General features: G+C 34.7%; 1 protein-coding gene across 1 annotated transcript; it reads right to left on the bottom strand.

The window, feature by feature from the left end:
• Positions 1–3,668: 3,668 nt before the first annotated feature.
• LOC112002148 (probable manganese-transporting ATPase PDR2) lies at positions 3,669–18,871 on the bottom strand. The gene is given in 23 exon segments (XM_024034308.2): positions 3,669–5,002; positions 5,005–5,097; positions 6,297–6,413; positions 6,497–6,608; positions 6,889–7,040; positions 8,302–8,373; positions 8,563–8,628; positions 9,522–9,650; positions 10,428–10,536; positions 10,971–11,050; positions 12,218–12,343; positions 12,457–12,507; positions 12,901–13,083; positions 13,173–13,259; positions 13,361–13,471; positions 13,559–13,663; positions 14,484–14,655; positions 14,747–14,919; positions 15,036–15,108; positions 16,267–16,472; positions 17,660–17,752; positions 17,837–18,115; positions 18,677–18,871. Coding segments are annotated over 22 exon segments (3,579 nt in total). The 5' UTR covers positions 18,086–18,115; positions 18,677–18,871; the 3' UTR covers positions 3,669–3,982.
• Between the last annotated feature and the right edge of the window lie 2,156 nt (positions 18,872–21,027).

The following is a 21,027-nucleotide window of genomic DNA, read 5'->3' as shown; positions in this document are numbered from 1 at the left end:
ATTGTGTTCTAGATTCCAGAGGAAGAGGGAAAATTAGCTAGCTAGCGGGTTTAAATTTTGAGGGTAAGATTGTTTTAGTTGTTTGGTAGTTAATGTTGACTTGCTTATTTTTATACGTGTCAATCATCCATTGGTTAGTCCCAAAACAAGAGTGCTAACCTGAGAGAGTGGCTCATAAATACTTTCTGTCAATATGGATTTTAGTTTCATAATTTGGCTTGGTAAGTGGCAATCCAATAGAGACATATGTAACCATGAATTATGCCCCAACAAACGAATTAACCACACCTCATGAATTATGCAAGAATTGTACAAGTTAGACCTTGTTTCATCACCACTTTATGGAAAATCGTTAGGTATAATAATGTTAGATACCTGTAACTCGATTGGTGAAATAGTATCTCTCTCCAAAAAACTTTTTTTTTTTTTTTTTTACTGTCGCGCAAAGAAAATATTTTGTTGCAAATGAACAACATATTGAGGAATTGTCCATATGTAAGATCATAATTATTGACACAGGCCTTTTCCACATAAAAAGGGAATCTTTTGGACAATTAGCTAGAGCGGCAAGTGTTGTAGCGAAATTGATTGCAAAAGAGGGGAAATCGGCCACATAAAAATTACCTTCTGGGGAGATCTGTTTGATATCCAAAAATTGCTCAGTAACAGTTAAACAAGTGAGTAATGTTAAGGTGAACCAAAAAAGTTTGAGTAGAGCCTGATCTAAATGTTGGCTAGGTATGCATTCTGTTCTGTAGTAAGAGAAGTAGTTGTAAACCCTGTAGACCATCCCCATGGGGTAGTGAAGGGAGGGCCCCGACAATTACAACCCATTTACCACAATTGCAAAACTTAAGGAAATGGTTCTCCATTAATTAGTAACCACCTGAAAACATCCCTAAAAAGGAGAAAGGTACACATAAGCCAATATCCTAAAACGAAATATTTTCCTTCCCTTTTGGAAAGAAAGCTTTAATCTCGGATTTAAGCATTCGAGAGCCCAAGGCTTCACCACCCCGGTGCCCTTTGATAAACTCTTCCGTATTTTATAGGTGATCATGATCAAGATCATTTGTGCAATAATTGTGCATCAATAATAGAATGCGGAATTGTCAAACTAAATAGTATGGCCACACCTAGTCTCTGTTAAAATGTTATTCACGTTTATATTCATTGAGTAAGTCGCTTCGCTTGGGCAGACCCACTCCATTGTCAAGTCTAAACGAAAAAACTTAAATATCTCACAGTTCAAACCCTTGCTGCACATGGCGGAAAAAGACAAGATGATTTGAAACTTGGATCCACTTGTCTTAAATTTCAACATGAATTCCAGATGATCCTCAAGGTGGAAGCAAATACCCAATGGTTGATACTATGAACATTATTGTCAAGCCTTTTTTTTCTTTTTCTTCTTTTTGAGAAGGTTATTGTAGACCTTGGTATTCTTTCTCGAGCTTATTACTACTACCTTAGGCATTTGAAATACAAAAACCAGTCAAGAAGATAGTGCAATTGAGGCAATGCCCCGTTACAAATCTACAACATAGTTGCATAACTTTTCTGCTAAGCCATTATCATAAAATTAGTTGACAATTATATCTCTTGTACGTATGAACAAATCGCTAGCTGAAAAGAGAATCTCATTGTATATTACCTTTGATCCATCTGCATATTGCATTGACAAACACTGCCCATTAAACGTGGGCGGTGAAGCGATTGAGAACAGTGAGCCTCAAGATAATTAGACTAATGAACCTCAGAAGCAACAAAAATTCGACTGTTCTAGTATAGGCTGGGATAGTGAACACAAAAGACGTGATTTCTATATAGAAAAAGCCATTCATGTTAAGTCACATCATTGGTCAGCAGACTCAGCACTTGTGGAAGCAAATACACGCATGAACTGATGAAGATAAGCTCTTAGTTGTAGCCACATGCATATAATGAAGACTGCACCAAGTCATTTGCAAGTGTAAATAAAAATGGCAGGTTTTAGTACTCTTATGGAATTCAGTGTTGAGATATGACTCGAAAATATTTTTGCATGATCGTCTTGACTTTCATTGAATTTAAACCGTGTGGACTCATTTTTCTTCAGAACTCATAAGTTTTAAAAGTAAAACGTGTTTGTAATATCTACTTACTGTACAAGCTACATACCCCATGTGTACCCTCTTACACACATGTTAGCCACGGAACAACAAGCTATCACAGTATCACCTCACTTTCTCTGTCCCCACCCTCTTTCTTAGACATTGATAATAAGCACAATTCAAGATTTACGAACATTTAAACTTCTATATATATAGAAATAGAAGCTACCCCGTTTAAGCACATTCACTTTAGTCTCAAAATGGCTAGGAAGCATGACAATGAGGGGACGAAAAGAGCACCAAAGGGGCACTTTGTGGTGTACGTGGGCAAAGAACTGAAAAGATTTGTCATCCCGCTTTCTATGTTGAAGAATCCCACTTTCCAGCAATTGTTGGAGAAGGCAGCTGATGAGTACGGGTATGGTAGCCAAAAAAGCATTGTCCTTCCTTGTGATGAATTCACTTTCTTAAGGACCACAGACTTCTTGGCTAGCAGCGCATAAACAATTTCACATGATTATTAGGAAATTTTAATAGTGATATTGAGTACAATAGTGACCTCAACAATATTGTCATTGACTCAATCATGCTTCACTTCCAGTGATGCAATTTATATATCACAAACCAAACTTGTAATGTTCCATTGATTTAACGCTACTTCGTCCCTAATATATTGTGTTTCTGATCTCATCTCAGCTCAACTTTGAGCAGCTATATAGCTAACTCATTTATATATATATATATACATATATATATATATATATATATAATTGAGGGAGAATTAGAACCCTAGACATCGTTGTTAAAGTTGAATTATAAATGAGTAGCATAAGTTTCTTTCTAAAACGATTTTAAACAAAATCCACCAGTCAAAAAATGCCATTCTCTAGTGTCAATTGTGGTCCTAGATCTAGCCTTGCCCTTGTTTTTTCCCTTTTTTTTTTTATTATTATTATTATTATTATTATTATTATTTTTTTATATAAACAAGGTAGATGATTTTCAAGGTACAAGTCAGATCAGTCTCAATAATGATTTACCAACCACTGATTTGTGCACTCTATGAAAAAAAGAATTGTTCATTTGTAAGTAAAATACTTCTACTTTCTATGAACTCATAAGGATTATATATTCTGGTCAAGTTTTAAGGCAAAGTTCTCTACTCTTCTAGCAACTGTACATACAGAAACAATGGAGATGGAGTTTCAACTCAAATTTAGCGTTGCACTTAACTTTAAAGTTGGGCCATGATATGCAGCCATCCGTTCACCGTTCTGCCTCATTCTTTATGCCTGTCGTATTGGTTATTCATTACATAACTTTATACCTTGAAAGAGAGAAAACCACAATGCCATTGTTCAACCATTCTGCCTCATTCTTTTTGCCCATCTTTTTTCTTTTCTTTTTTTGATAACTTTATGCCTATCTCATTGGTTATTCATTACATAGCCGAAAACAACCAGGAATACAGAACCCTTGGGAATGAAACAAAGAGTAAAACAGAATAACCTCAGTATCGAATAACCTTTTTTTTTTGAAATACAATTACCATATCTGGGAGAAAGTCAGATACAATGGTGTTGAAAGTTGAAAATATTCATTTGAATCTCCTATATCAAAAAGTATCTCAGATCACAGTTTTTGAGTAGTGACTAGTGCCTAATAATCATTTTTCTCGGCAAAATAATATTTTAAGTTGGTAGACAAAATTTCTCACTACAAGAGGAAGAAACCTCATAATTCAATCAAACTAAAATTACAAAAGTAAGACCAATTGACTATATCCCTTCCCATGGCTCTCTTTTGATGCTACAATCAGCACCAACTGCAGAGCCATTCAAATGATGCCCAATGCAGTTCCATCCACTCCGCTTCAAGTCTTCATTCACTCAGACATGTTTCTTCTTTTCTAGATTAGATGCAGCAAGCCGTTGTCGCTTCTTCCAGGCTGGAACCTTACCAGGGAAAGCCCACCTCAAGAATCTCTCCCAGGAGTAGCAGGCCAAATACATGAGTAAAGCCCAAATCAGTAGCTTATTCCTCAACCCCACTGGCAAAGGCACCAATTTCAACCAGTCATTCAAGTCCCTAAATAGATCGGAAGCTATAACTGTGAAAAAACCAACAGCAGCCAAGAGGGCATACAAAAATGGTTTGTTCTCAGAGACGCTCTGGTTAAAAGGATGGCCCATGTAGTTTACAGCAAAAGTAGCCACCTGGATCATCATGCTCACCATGTATGAAACTGTATTCACCAGGTTGGGATGGAAATCGGAGTCTGGCTCGATGCACTCATCAGGCATGTGTTTCTCAGCCTCATTTACAGAAGAAATCAAGAAACATAAGTGGATTGCAAACTGTCCCAAGAGAGAAAGTAAGACGTAGGAGCAAAAGACATTTGGGTGGGGCCGTGCAGCTGATAGAGTGGGAAGGGGACGGGCATGTGAGATAAACAGGAAAAAGGCAGCTGTGAAGACACCACTGATTGTAGCCTGGACATCTCCAAGCTTGACACCATCCAAATACATTACACTCAACACATATGCTGTAGCAAGGCAGTTAAGGCCAAGTATTTTGAACATCTGGAGGGTAGTTACTAGAGTACTTCGACCCTGACGAATTATGTCAGTGGTTGGGGCAACTGATGCATGCTTTGCAGTGAATGGTGATGCCATTGAGGCATCACCAAGCTTGACAACAGGAGCTGCATGACCATCACCCTCCTCATTTAGCTCATCCATCATCTTCTTCAGCTTTTGTCTTTGAATCTCTGCAGCTGTCAGATGGCGATTACCAGCTGAAAGGTTAGTATCTGATCTTGTAGTACCTTTACCTTTTGAAGAGCCTTCTCCATTTAAAATGGTAGCCTTTCCAGTTGCTTCCAATGTGGGCTTTGATTTTTTGATTTGATTGACTTCATACTTTCATCCTTAGATTTTTCAGAGGATGAGTTTCCACTTTGACTTGGAGGCACCACATTCAATAAGGCAACTCCTACATCAGCCTGAAAACAAAAATAAATAACATGATTGTACCTTTTTCTGATGCATCTGATTTGGCAAAACTAGATACAGGATTATACTTTTTTTTTAATTGGTATATACAGGATTATAACTAGAAAAAAATTTCCAAGTTTATTGTCTATTGACAATGTAAATCCTTCATACTGAAATTTGCCACAACCGAATTTCCAATCACAGCATAACCAATAGAGAGAGAGAGAGAGAGAGAGAGAGAGAGAGAGAGCTAGCTTTGTGCAAATAGCATCTCATTATATATATATATATATATGAAAATTTCCAAGTATATCGTCTATTGACAATGTAAATCCTTCATGCTGAATTTGCCACAACCAAATTTCCAATCACAGCATATCCAATGAGAGAGAGAGAGCTAGCTTTGTGCAAATAGTATCTCATTATATACACACACACACACACTAGCCTTTGAGCACGCACGTGAGGTTCTATTTTTTTCTTAAGATTAATAATTTTCATTCATCATAATTCGGGACTGCATTTTTCAATAACAAAAATACCTACGGGTGTGATGAAAACACAAAATCTAAAAGTGGATAAAGCAATTTGAAAACCAACAAGAGAGTGGTCTTATCTTGTAGGCAATGTTTTAGTGGGAGTTAGAGATGTATTTTTACCAGATTATCCTCCAATCTTGCATATGCTTAAAAGTAGAGTGTAAGGGTATTTTTGAAGCAGAGAAAAGTTCATCCCAAACAGGGAAGTCTCTTAAATGGTAGTATAGATAACAGCAATTCTAAATCTAAAGCTACTCTGGCAGGGTTCTAATACAAAAGCCAACGGAAGCAGCTTCCCATATTGGGTAAAAGTGCAAACCTATAGCTGCAGAAGTAGGAATAATGGCACCAGAAATAATATTGTTTCCGTAAACCCAGAAACAAAGTGAAAAGAACCTGAGTAAACTTTGCAGGTATATACAATCATTGGCTGAAAGGAGTCACTTATAAATAGGCAAATAGCAGTGTAATCGAAATATCAGTTTTAACAGTTCTGGCAGGGTGGTTTAACCAAAAATGTTGTTGGTGGAAATCTGGTTGGAGTTAAGGGTAATATATCATCCTATAAGAAAAGATAACTTCTGAATTCTGACTTGGGAAAAATAAATATCCTTGAAACTTGAAAAGATTAAATGAAAAACAAATAACTATCTTTAGCAACATATTACCTGCTTCAGAGCTCCAACATCATTAGTTCCATCCCCACACATCAATGTTATCCTTCCCACTGTTTTAAAAGTGGTCATGATCAGTTCTTTTTGCTCAGGAGCAACTCTTGCAAAAACCTGAGACAACAATCCAGATATGCATTACAAAGGCTACAACATCAACAACCAGTTCCAAACATGACGTATGTATGAATCAAAACCTTCACATAAGGAATGACTTGTAAAACAGCAGAGGTCTGTTGTAACATCTCAACACAGTCCCCACCAACACAGAGGTCATGACTCTCTGATAAAGCTTCAACCTCTTTCTCACTGAAATCAATTACACTTCTTAGATCAATTCAAAAAACAAAAAGTAAATCATAATTTGGAACAGTGCTCAACAAACTGGTAAAGCTATTTAAATGACTTCATAATACGAGATAAGATGAATGAAGTCATAGGACATAAGTTCAAAGCAAACATAGTGTCCTATGCAAGTTTATTAGGATATAAAGCCAGAATGAAATCTGGATCAAATTAAACAAAATAGAGGCAACCATGATAAGAAAGAAGGGGGGCCACCAGGGGGGAGAAGGAATAAAACCTTCACCTGTATTGAAACATCTGAGTCTCATCAGTAGATATCCACTCATACCCGTCACCGTTCCTCGCTGGACCAAGAATCAATGCTGGTTTTGATACAATATGAACTTGACTAGCAACATGGCAAGCTGTCAGAGCTTGGTCACCAGTAATCATCACCTGTCAACAGGAAACAGTGTCTTCATGTAGATATTTACAACTTATTTTCTAGATATACATTTGAGTGGTAGCCCAAGCAGACGAGGGACAAGGAGGATTAGTGTAGATTTTAGATTGGACTAAGTATCGAAATAAAGATTAAAAAAAGGCCAAAAAAATAAGAATTAGGGAGGAGGGGTTTGCATAGTTTCCGTGATAAAGAAATTTTTTTTAAAAAGGAAATAAAGAAAAATACAGTGAAAGGAGCACAAAGGAACTAGTTACTGTATCCATACCAAAACCTTCAGGCTGAAGACAAGAGGCCTTCAGTCCATGCCTAAAAGTTTGAGCATCAATTAGATGAATTGCCAAAATTTAAAAAGAAACATGTGAATGATCATTCTGTCATAAGCATGTTTTACCAATTGATATTCATGGGAAAAATAAGTCTCTTATGGCTCCGTTTGTTTTGATGGAAAATATTTTTCACATATGCAGATGTTTAGGGTGACTGAAACTGCTGGTCTACCTCAACACAATTTAGGGTTGACAGTAAAATTGAGGCACTTTTGAGTGTAAAATGTTTTACGCTTTCATTTGCAATCATAACATTTTATGCCTCACCCAAAACTCATCAGCCCAATCTCGAACCCCCCACGCCCACTGTCAGCAGCCAAACCACCACCCTGCATTGATGTCGCCAGTTTCCTGTCGCCACCACTGGTCACCAATCATGTTTTTTTAATCTAAACTTCTTATTATTATTATGTGTTTGGGAGATGAGAACATGTGTAGAAGTAGTAGAAAATATGTTTTGCATAGCATTTTTAGGAATGCAACCAAACACTTGAAATGTTTTCAAGAGCAAGAACACAACCAAAAACTTGAAAATTTTTGCTTTTCCGAAAAACATTTTACATCAAAACAAACGGAGCCTAAATTTAAAATTTTAGGGATTGAGGGATAAATGTGGATGTGCACCTACAAAATCCAAATCCATCCCTAAAAAGACACTAATCAAACTTATTACCAAATACAGCTCTTAATCACACTAGCAACTTTTTTTTATCTGTAACAGATAAACCAATGCTACCATGACTGACTTCCAATGTTCCACCCTTTTTGGACAGATCTGATAGGTGGGTTAAACTTCCCTCCTCACAAACAAGGAGTTGAGGGTGAGGTCATAGATTCAATCATGTATAGGTGCCTGTTTTATTTGTCAATCAAAAAAAGAATAGGTAAGGTATATAAATAAATAAATAAATAAAACGTCCCTTACCAAGTCATGTGAAGATGCTTTTAGTTCAGACAAGACTCTGGCTGAATCTACTCTAATAGGACAATTGAATACCTGACATACAAATTAAGAGCATTTATTAACAATAAATATGATAAGTAACAACTATCAAGCATTTGTAAAGTTCTTTTTTTTTTTTTTTTGGGGGGGGTATGAAACAACTCTTAAGCATTTGCTGCAAATATTTTTCTACCATAGGAAAGTGATAGATACTGCATGTAAATAGAACGGTTTATTGTTTACCGCAAAACCAGCGAAAGTAAGGCCACTCTCCACTATATCCCTATCCAGGCTTCTAGCTTCACTAACCTTCATGCAGAAACAAAATAAGCAACAAGTCAAACAAACATATATAAATAGATTGAATGATTTATTGGAATAACTAATGAATCAATGCCTGAGAAAGAGGAAAACCAATAATGTTCTTGATCGGAAGAGTAAAAAGGGCAGTTTTTGTGATTCCACTACTAAAACACACCTTTAGACTTCAATTTAGCTTCAAAGTTAGAGAGTAATCAAAGTGTAATAACAATTAATTTTCAAAACCACACATGACTCAGGTTGACTTTTTGTTAATATTATTACTACATATTAATTCCACTTTCAAAACTCCCAGATATCAGGAGGAAGTAGAAACTTCAGAAAATACATTTTATCCTTTCCAAAATAACCAAAGGAGTGAAATATATAGAAGTAAAGGAATGAGAGAAAAAGGGTTCACAAACATGGCAAAATAACCACATGCATTTTATCCTTTGCCCAGAATTGCATAAAACTATATACACAAAAGTACAACTAAATTTCAGACAAGTATATTATAATTGAGTCAACAACAGTTACAGTGTCAAATTACAATCCCCCCCTCCCCCCTTTTTTTCTAAAAAGAGAACACTGAGCTGGGCATATTTCTCAACAAACTTGTCCACTTTTGAGGCAACTCTTTGACATCGAAATCTTGAAAAGATGAAATGGATTTTGTAATTTTACACCCGGCATTATAGATAACCAAAACAATAAAGAAATCACTCTGTCACTCTAAACCTGAAGCAATACTTTATATTCTTAGAAGACAAAAAACATTAGTCTAAGATAACACACACTTTTCCCGAAAATTTAAAAAAAAATAAATAAAAAAAAACCCTCAACATAGCGGAAAACAAAATCCTATGCCACTGGGGAGAAAATAAATCTCAAAGTCTTACTGTCATATCTGGAAGAGACTTGAAAGCAAGAGCCAGAACACGAGACCCTTGACGTGTATATTTCTTGTAGGTCTCAACATATGATGATGGCACATCAATGAGCCTATCCTGAATAGTTTCAGGGGCACCCTGCAATGAGATTCAAAGAATTTTATCGGTAGAAGGGTAAAAAAATCCCTACAAAAAGAAAGAAAGAAAGAGCAGGACTGAATCTCCAATCGCTTCTATTTGGATTTTTTTATCACTAGCAGGATACTGAACAATAATCAGCTCAACAATTAACAACAAGGGTAACAGAGGATCCTACAATGATACAGTATTTTGATTTCTAAGTTTTTACACAGATTGAAATTAATCAATAAACTACATGGAGAAAGGATGTTCAAATATCAATCTATTCAAGCCACTTGCAGTCCAGAAATTCCAATTATGCTTATGCAGGTACTTGCATTGTAAGGAACATTTTCATCGTAAAATCAACCAGAAATGTCACATTTTGACATTCCAACAAACTAAGAGTACCAAGCCATTGAGTTACTGGGAGTTAGAGGAGTGGCTCCATAGCTTGAGTTCATAATGCCTAGGGAGGTGTTGGCCCCAGACCAAAACCTAAAAGAGCATCCAGAGAACTCAAGGATAACCTTTAGGTGGTATTTCAAAAATTACAAAAATTCTTGGGAATTTTCGAAAAACTTCTTTTTCTAAAGAAAAATCTTGACGTTATATACCATGGCATATTCCCAAATACATTTTCGTATCTACCTATAAAATTTTCAAAATTTTACCATAAAATACACAATAACTTCTTACTTATAAGCTACCTGATTATGCAAGAATCTAGTAAAATAGCATTCCTAATCCCTATATGCATGCATACAAATTGCAGGGTTCACGAATAAAACAGACCTTCACAAAAGCAAAAAATTCCTCCTGAATGCGAACAACAACTGCCATTCTCTTCAAGTGGGATGCAAAGTGGTGTCTCTGAACAATCTGAACAGCATTGCCACTTCCCCTGCAATTTATAACATGTCATAAAATCATTAAAAAAAAAATCTATTTATGCAGTAATTGGCTTCAAGACTTTAGTGCTGTTTCCACCAAAATTAATAGACAAAGATAGTGTCAATGACCAGCTGAGCTCTTTTTAATTGCTACCTTCATTTGTCTTTACTCTGGTTCTTAAGTGATTTTTTTACCCTCTTATGCTCTTTTAATAAAAATCTCTTGCTACATGTTCTTTAACAAAAAGAACATGTAAAGAAAGGAACCAATAACCCAATAACAGAAGCAAAAAGCGTAGCTAAAGCAAGGAAAAAGATAAAGAAAACGAATACGTGTCCATAAAATCACATTCCAATCTTGGATTAAAGAATGAAAATAAAACTATATATAGAAATAAAGCCCAAAGAACAATAAGACTAATGATATTGAAATGTCACAGCATACCTTTTTGGCATGGCCTTTTCATCTGACTTATAACTCCAATCAATTCCCTTAAGTGCAGCCTTCTCTAGAGGATCACCTACCTACAGGCAGCAATTCTTATTTTTTGTTACAAGAGGGGGCCTACAGGAATTTGTGATATTACAGCAACAGGAGCAATTATAGGCAAATAATTTTCAAATAAAAGATTGAAAATAATGTTCATCAGTGAGAAATGAAACATAAAAGCAAAACTTCATGTAAAATATGAACAGAATATGATTAAAAGAAAAATGGAACTTTCTAACACAGCAAGGACTCAAAGTAACATACATACTGAACAATGCCAGCAGGGAAAGACAAAACTACTCTTTGCCAAAGTATGTTTCCTATTGTGCCAAAGGTGGATGTAAATTTTCAACATATAGGTTAAGGGTTCCATTCTCACAGACAACCAAATTACACAGGGACACAGCAATGATTCAAAGAACATACATACTGAACAATGCCAACAGGGAAAGAAAGAAATAATCTCTGCCGAACTATGTTTTCTATTGTGCCAAAGTTGGATGTAAGTTCTTAACAGATAGGTTGAGGTTTCTTTTCTAACTGATGTTATTCTCGGGTTCCTAGTTTCTAGTAAGGGGCCTCTTCTAAGAAAGTAGTCTAAAACAGTTTAACAACAACAGGTAACTTGAACCAACCAACATCAGTAAAAAAGAAGGATGAAGTGAATGAAAAAGAAGATACAAATCAATAGTTGTGAGCCATTTAAGGCTAACAAAATCTGAAGCAGCAGTCTCTATTTCATTTTCTTTCTCATACATACATGGCACATCCAATCTAAATGCCACAAGCAAACCAACCAGCCAAAAAGTAGGACCATAAAAGCACAAACTACTTTAAGGAAAATTTATTATAGGTTCTCCATAAGGGAGCTGACAGACATTCAATAGTGTATTCAAATATGATTGCAGAAAAATGGTCACGGTTGGCATTCCTTGCAGACCAATGATACTTGGGTAATTACATCAAATTCATAAGAATCCTGAGATTGTTAATAAAAGAATTCTGGTGCCAAGGACTTGACTAAAATCTTATGCTGTGAGAAGTGCAATTCTTTACCAAAATACACTATATATATACGAAACAAATAGCTTTAGAAACCCAATGTAATTCACCATCCAAGTACAACAAAAAGGTTTGTCACAAAATTGAAAACCATATAAAATTACTTAATACTTATTATCCAAACAATGACATCTGCATACCAGCTTGTTGTCGACATAAACAAGGGCATGGCAAGAAGCCAGAATTTCCACCGTGCGCACAGACACATTAGACATATCAGATTCTAATTCCATGCTACTAGTTAATCCACCAACTCCACAGAACTCCTGGAAAGAGCCAAAGACAAAAGATCTCATAACAGGAAACCAAAAATATATGAACAAAAAGGCATATATGAATAATAAATGAGCATCAAATCCTGAGCTCCATAGGTGCATACCATGTCATCTGATGTAAGTGTTCCAGTTTTGTCAAAACAACATATATCAACCTGGAGAGGGAGAAACAATTAAAAACATTTAATGTAATGACAAATCAATATATGCATTAGCAACAGGTTTCTCAGCTTCATGCGACACTTACCCATACTTAAGTATACAACCAGGAATAGAGAAAAAGCGTGACATAACAGATGATGTATAAGGCCTAGCAGAGTATTAAATGTGTATGCCAAAGCTACTGCTCATAGCATATTCTAAAACACTCCCAAAGGGGAAGATAAGATAAACTTGTGACCAATCACACCAATTTCAAAGATTTTCCAAATGCAGATTATTATCGGAAAAGAGCCCTATCCCCCATGTAGGTAGAAACTTTACAAATAAAAACTTTTTTTTTTGGATAAGTAACATAAGAATATTACAAATAAAAATTGAAAACACACCTTTCCAGCAAATGGTATTCGGAAAGGCTCTGTACAAAAAATTCCACGCCTTGCCAAAGCAATAAGAGATGTATTGACGGCTATTGATAGTTCCATTGGCAGCTCAGGAGGAATCACAGAAGTAATAATAAGAGAACAACTTAGCAGAAGCTTGTACTTGCTCCTCGTAGGATCCTCTAACCCCTACATGAGTGATGTTCTCATTATCACAAATAGAAATCAAACACAGTAATGAACATCCATTTTGTTCCCCCAAGGGAACCCTAATTTACCTTTTTAAGTACATAACCCGCAGCTATTAGTGCAAATACAACTAAGAACAAAATAAACAGCCCACTTTCCCAGCTGTTAGCAGTAACCTGAAAATATATGCAAATAAAAAAGGTCATCCCAAACACGGAATTAAAATGCCAATAAAGTAGTGTAATCACAGCTTGACAGAGAATCACAGATCAATTACCCTCTCGGTAGAAAATAAAATTGTTCGCATCAGTTTCCCCTGGCTTGTTTCAAATCCAGTTCTCAGAACAACTGCTACACAACCACCATCAGGGGTCTTCAGAGGGAAGGTCTGTCTCCAGAAAGAAAATTAAAAGCATAACTTTAAAAGGCATGAGCATGTCTCACCATATTAAAATATTTTTTTAACATTAACTACCTTATCAGGAGTATGCTGCAAAATCTTAGTCCCACCAAATAAAACATGGCTTTTATCTCTCTTAATTGATAACTTCTCTTCAATTCCTCTTCCCGTGATTGAAACCTTGAAAAAAAATATATACTTTCTTAATTTTTTTTTTTTTTGGTAAAAAAAATGAAACTGATAATAAAACCAACACCAAATATATAAATGCCCCAGCATCCATATGCTTATTGGCCAGAAAAACCTCTGATAGAGATGAAGATGCAAATGTCCTCACATATACAAAGTTATTTTCTATTTTAGGGGAAATGTGAGCGCAGGTGGGGGCTCTCCAATACCCATCATCATCTACAAAATAACATTTTATACTGTACAAAAAATTATTAAAACAGAGCAGATACAGGAAAATATAAAGTCAACAATTACATATTAAAGCAATCAATTTAGCTAAAAGGAAAATCATGAAGAGTTTAGGGCAGAATTTCTGTAAACAAACGCAAACACAAAAGAAGAGGGAGATATAACCAAGCATAAGAAAGTCCAGCATGTGACAAGTTTGATATTAGTCTACTACAATTACATGAAAATAGTTCATTAAATCACTACAGATACAATCGGCTTTTGTTTTTTCTTCTACTTCCTGTCTTTGAACGTAGAATCAGTTATTCTTATGAGGCATCTGAAGACAGTAATCTGTATCTTAGAATTATGCTAACCATCAAACACTAACACAAAGCAGCACAGCACCCAACAAGATTGCCCAAATTCAAAAATTAACTAGGAAAAAATTTTAATAAATAACTATGCAGAATTTACTTATTAAAAAGAGGAAGAAGAGTATTTCACCCCACACAATGAATTATGCAATGTCATGCAGGAAATAAGATTACCAAAACTTGTCAGCACAATAAAGATTAAGTTATCAGAAAGAGAGAATCACCTTCCATTGCGGGGTAGACTCGCCTGTAAGAATGGCTTCATTCACAATAGCACTTCCAGCTAATATAAGCATGTCTGCTGGTACAGCCTTATCTTCCCCATTCGGGCCAGAATTGCGCCCAATAGATACAACATCCCCAGGCAGTAGATCAGTACCAGAGAGTTTAACCCACCTAAAAAATATCCACATATAATTAGACAAGCAATTACAAAAATTTCAATATAAAAATTAAAGAACCAGCTTAATTGACATCGATAACATACTTCCCACACCGATACACCATTAGGGTCTGGCCATCAACTCTAACACGTCTTAGCTCAGTTAATGTCTTTAGCCGACTTTTTGCCATTGTTGACTCAAACATAAACAGCATGAACAGGGTAAACAAACTATAATACCAATATTCATCCAGACACCAGAGACCCACACAGAAGACCTACACGCATGGAGAAAAAAACCAAGGTAGCAAAAAAGTGAGGAACCGCATACAAACATACAAAAGAAAACTGAAAATGAGAGAGAGAGAGAGAGAGAGAGCTGACTAAAGACAACCTGAAATACAAAAAAGGGTTCCATGATGTGCTCTTTCATTAATTTCTGGAATGTAGGTTGTGGGTAATCAAACCTACATGACAAAGAAATGTAAACATTACGAAGGAGAATTAAATTAATTATGCCAAGACCAGTCTCAGAGAGACGAACTTCCACCAACAATGACAACCTAATATGAGAAGTAGAATAAAAAGTCAAAGATAAGTCCACAAATTAGATCTATAAGTCAGCAAACAAAACAAAAATAATCTCAAACACATTAGATCCAATTATTCAATGAGAGGTTAGTCTCAATAAACAGTATTTTTTGGGGAGTATCACAATCAACATTAGGGTAGACATAAAAATGAACCTGAGGAAACAAGTCATTATTAAATATCAGACAAGTACGCAAAACACAAATGAACAGAGAAGAATGTAAAGCCTTGTCCAAATATTGACACACTTTGGAGCCCCTCAAAGTAAATATCAGATGGTGAATCTTAGTAGTTCATATTTAAAAGTAAAAAAACGAAAAAAAAAAATACAATAAACATGGGTCCTAGAGGTTGTGACCAGAAGAAGAAAAAAGAAAGAAGCAACTAGCACCATAAACAATGATAAAATTAATAGAATTCTAAAAATATCAACTTGCAGGAAACCTAAGTAAAAGAAAATTAAATTCAAGCATAAATGAAGAATTATTTAACACCTTCCAGCCTCATTCAGTAAATTCCAGATTCCAAAATAACTGGTATCACCCCCATCATAAATTTGTAGTATTTGCTTATGCAGGCATATTAAGTGTACTAGTAAGTGGTAATCAACTCAATTTTGACACATTCTGTCCATCCCCCTATCTTTTATTATGTTAGATGTGACCTTCCAACTGAAATGCGATTTTCCAAATAACTCCCGAAACTGTTGCAGAGTGAAATTTAATACACACACACATGTGCATGTGTGTGTATATATATGTATGTAGCTGAACTTGTTTCCACCATACTTAATTGAATAATTGGGACATAATGATAGGTGGTCCTACTTTTTCTACACAGATATAACACGGGAACTAGTGTATATATTTCCTACCCACATAACATGGGAACTAATGTGTATATATTTCCTACACAGCTATTCAGGAAAAGGATTTTATTATTTATACAGTCTAACACTTCCATTCAAAGGTATGAAGAAGCAAAACCAAACAGCTAAAAAAAGGTAAGGGAAAGGGTAAAAAAAAGTAACCCACACATTCCGTCCCCATTTTTCAGTAGCAGCAAAAGCCTTAGCTTCGGAGCCATGGCCAGTACTTTTGAGATAGTATCCAATTGTTTCCTTGGTCGGGTAAGGAAGCTTGAAAAAGGTCTCCTTCTCCTTTGAGAAGATGAAGCATTGCTTTCTGAAATCAAAGTAAATCTCTTCCAAATCAACCGGGGATGAAGAAGAACCTGCTTGCTGTTCAAGAGAAAGATTATGTCATCAAGCAAATGAATTCCACAACTTCACTTCAACAAGATTGCCAACAACATAATAAGCCAATAATACAAAGAAATAGATGGAACCTATTATCCACCACCACCAACCACCCCCCCCCCCCCCCCCCTCAAAAAAAAAAAAAGATGGAATCTATTATCTATCTAATATATACACTCCCAACTTAATATTTATGTATAGGATACCTGAGACGAATAATAACTCCTATTTCATTCTCGGATTGATATGATAAACCAAAAGGCAACAATGGCAGTAAACACGACACGTCTGTGTGTGGCCCTAAGTAGATAAAATCAAGGGTTTGTTGAGTCCAGTACTGGCATTGATGTCAGCACATATATTGTATATTAAAAGTATTCTTTGTAAAAGGATGCCTTGCAGCTATAAGAACAAACCAAGGGAAGATAAATACACAATGATAAGGAAAAAGAAAGATGCAATTATTTTTGCAATAACAAATCCACAAACTCTTTCATCCTAGGTGTCATCATTGCTCACAAACTTCAATCTGCTTTTGTTTTCCTAAATTTTAGGTGTGTTCAATGATCCAATTGCTCCCAATGACTTCATCCCCGCTTCATTATTTTCACCAGGTACCACTATACTTAGCCCAAAAAAGCATAAATTCCAGAACCTAAAGCATAAAAGACGGTGGCACAACTAACCACATCAAGTCACATGTTTCCAATGAAAAGCCATATCAAAGCTAAAATTCTCATCTCAATGTGGTTCACCACTTGATGAAAGCTAGAATTGAGCTCAATGTTACATTCCATTGTAACATTCGGTTTTTATGAGCTGGAGTTCAATAATAGTCCAAATTGTTAATATTTAGAACCCACTAAGCCACAATTAATTATAAAGCTTTATCAGCAGAAATTGACCTTAAGAAGCAAAACAACCTTTTTCTTTTTTGGCTATTGGTAATTCAGGACATCCCCATAGAGAGCCCGTGGTTCAAACTAGGATTCCAACTGTGGTGAGAACCAAAGGAGTCTGCTAAGCCATGAGGCAGGCAGACCTTAAGAAGCGAATCAGCTTGATTTAAGTATGCACAGCATCTCAGCACTAAAACCCAAATCTTAAAATTTCTTTATAATCAGGGAAGAAATATTTTACAATGAGAAAATTTAATATATTGGACTTACTAATTTACGAAAATGAAGAGGCACTACTTCTTTAGAACCAGAAAATTTGGCTGGAGTTATTTTGCATGCATCAGCATGGTGAATGTCATTAACCTGCATACAAAAATAAACCCAATAAAATCCCTATAATGCATTATATACACGTATGTTGATATATTTGTAAGCAATATTACATACCTTACTATATTGGACAAAGCATTTGAAATCGACAGACCAAGCAGTGAAAAGCCAGACCAGGATGTGAAGAGCTACAAGTCCACCTAAAACAATGACAGCATCCCCAAAGTCTATGCTAGGAACAATGGTAGTTAACCACAAAACATAAATAATAGCAAAAGGCCACACGTCCAAGCGCCATGCCCAGTGGCTCTTCCTTAACAAATCAACTTTCTCCACCACTTTTCCTCCCACATGGAACCTCAACATCTCTCACCTTCAACCCCACTGGCCACTACACTAGAAGATTTAACAAAATGGTACAAGGATTAACACACAACAATAATCTAACCATTTGGTTGTCAAGAAAGTGCATGCAATGAAAAAATAAAAATAAAAATCCAAAATTTTCAAATCATGAGCTTTTCATTACAGAGTGTAACAGAGAACTACACAATCACAATTCACCATTTTGGACACTCAATCATAACGAACCGTTTGTTTGCCGAGAAAGTGAGAGAAAAAATAAGGGAAAAAACATGAATAATGAATTGCAACTCTATGTTTCCCGATACAAAGATTAGGTTTTGTTATTTAAAGTGAGTTCCCTCAATTTTTTTACAATCGAGATTGAAACAATTTAGAATACAAAGACACCAAATTTCTTCGTTCAACAATATTCCATCTTTCTTTCAAATTCGTAAGCTTTCTCGACAACCAAACAGAACACTAACGAAATAAATTTCTTAATTCTGAACGTTAAAAATTAACAAAAACATAAATTTGACAATTCAAAATCATGAAACCCTAAAATCCTCATTGATACATATACATAGAGAGATATATAGATTTGATACGTACCGAGATGAATGAAGAGAGAGAGAGAGATCCGAAACGAAACCCTAGAAGAGATCCTATACTGTGACTCACTTCCCCTTCACCTTCACTTTCACCGATCTATTCTAGGAAGTTGAAAGCACAAGAAAGAATAAAAAAGGAATCGTTTGCTTTTCTCTATTTCTTTTTCTTTTTGTTCACGCCTTTTTCTTTTCTTTTCTTTCTTTCATTTTTTTCATCCCTGTTTATTTAATTAAAAGTTTCCATAAAAATAAATTAATTAAGCATATATAAATAAATTGATAAATCTAAAATTTCTTATCTAATTTTTTTTAATACTTAAAATTCCTTCAAAAATCATTATTCATATTCTCAAAATGAAATTAAAAAATTCAAATTATGTCAAATTGATTGGTTTATTCAGAATATTTTTGTGATAATGACTTTTTATATAATTTTAGGATTCTTTTTCTACTGTATAACTTTCTCAAAAAAAAAAAAAATCTACTGTATAAGAGGATTCTCCTTAAGAGCATTAGCATGCCAAACTTAAGGGAAATTTAGAATTTTAAGCCCTAAAACCATCTGTATAGGGGAATGCTAAACAGCAGTATTGTAAATTTTTTTGCAATAGCACTGTAGCAAGTATTGTAAAAAAATAATAATATTTTATTATGTAGAGAGAGGAGAGAGATGGGAGAGAAAAGATATAATTTTGAGATATATTATTTTATTATGTATATATATTATGTTAATGAGTAAAAGAGGGAAGTAGAAGTTTGGGATGTAGAGGTATTGTAAAATGGTATGATATAATGCTAAAGTGACTTTTTAGAATTGTAAAATAGAGTAGTATTAGAATTTTCCAATGCTAATGCTCTAATAGACATTTCTTGGTTCAATTTTCCCCTACACCCTACCACTAAAAGTACATCTCTAAAAAGTGTATGTTTCTTCAAATAAAAATGGACCACACTAAAATAAATACAAATTATCTAGCCAATATTTTATATAGAACTTTATGTCCTACCAATCATAATTTATCATGTATTTATTTAACTTTTCTTGTAAAATAGTCAAAGTTCAAAATAAAAAATAAAAATAAACTAATGACAAATTGTGATTGATGAAACATAAAATGAAACACAAAATATGGTACAGAAAAATTGTATTATTCCACCAAATCAATCTCTGAAAATTCAAAATACACTTTACAAATTCTAACCTATTGGCTACAACTGAGCAGTTACACAACACAACTTCTCCTCTATCAAACAATTTCCAAAAACACAAGCAGACACTAATAATGAATCCTTATCTACATCTTCCATTGCTTATGTTTTTTCTTTTTTTTTCTTTTTTTTACTTGCAAATATGAAAACACTGGCTTTTTGCAATATGTATCAACAGATCCGATTAGGATTTTCAGACTAATAGACCAAGCTCTAAAGTCTTTGTCGGCTCCATCGATGTCTCTATTGTCAATGACATTAGAGAGAAGAAGTCCAAGCAAGGCACTAACACAGTCATGCAAATCCTTTGCACCATTGTTTCCGCAATAAGCGAGTATGATAAATTATAAAAGTTACTTGCTTTAAAGACTTAGGGCACGTTTGGTAGACTGTAATAGACACTGCAATGTAATAGATATTTCTATGGCATAATTATTGGTTGTTTAGTTATGTTTTATTACAATGAATAGTTATTCTTCAAAATGAGGAATAACTATTCCTTATAAAAAGTACTAAATATCTGTTCGTTCACCTTATGTAATAATTTTTTAAAATTTTTTTCTAAAAAGCCGTTAGTTACCACATCTTCAAAAGGAAAGAAAATAAAAATTTCTTCTTGTTAATTATTAGCTCTATTTTGAACACCTTAAAATAAGTGTTTTTTAGAAAATTTGATTTAAAAATGATTTAATTACACATTCCTTTTATACTCTATTAAATTGTAGATAAATATTCAAAATTCTATTCCTAAACGGTCACCAAACTAATGAATAGTAATACTTATTACATTCCAACGCAAATTATTCCTTTTAATACTTATTTCTATTTCTATATAATAATCATTACAGTGAACCAAACGTGCCCTTATAGTACTGTCACCAATGTGTTTATACACAATGGTGTTAAGGATATGCATGACTGTTTCAGTGCCTCGCTTAGACTTCTCCTCTCTAATGTTGTTGGCTACTAAGACATCAATGGAGCTTCGTCTGTTGGTATGAAAATCCTGATCAAATCCATTGATTCATATTGGAAAAAGCCAATTTTTTTCAAATTTGTAAGTAAAAAATATAAATAAAGATGAAAAATCATAGTTCCTATGGTCACTTTTCACTTGGATGAGAGCAATAAGGAGTTTTGTTT

Source organism: Quercus suber, unplaced genomic scaffold (assembly GCF_002906115.3).
Source record: "Quercus suber isolate HL8 unplaced genomic scaffold, Cork oak 2.0 scaffold_255, whole genome shotgun sequence".
NCBI classification, from domain to species: domain Eukaryota; kingdom Viridiplantae; phylum Streptophyta; class Magnoliopsida; order Fagales; family Fagaceae; genus Quercus; species Quercus suber.
Note: the sequence above shows the minus strand (reverse complement) of the source record. Positions and strands in the feature narration are given on the sequence as shown.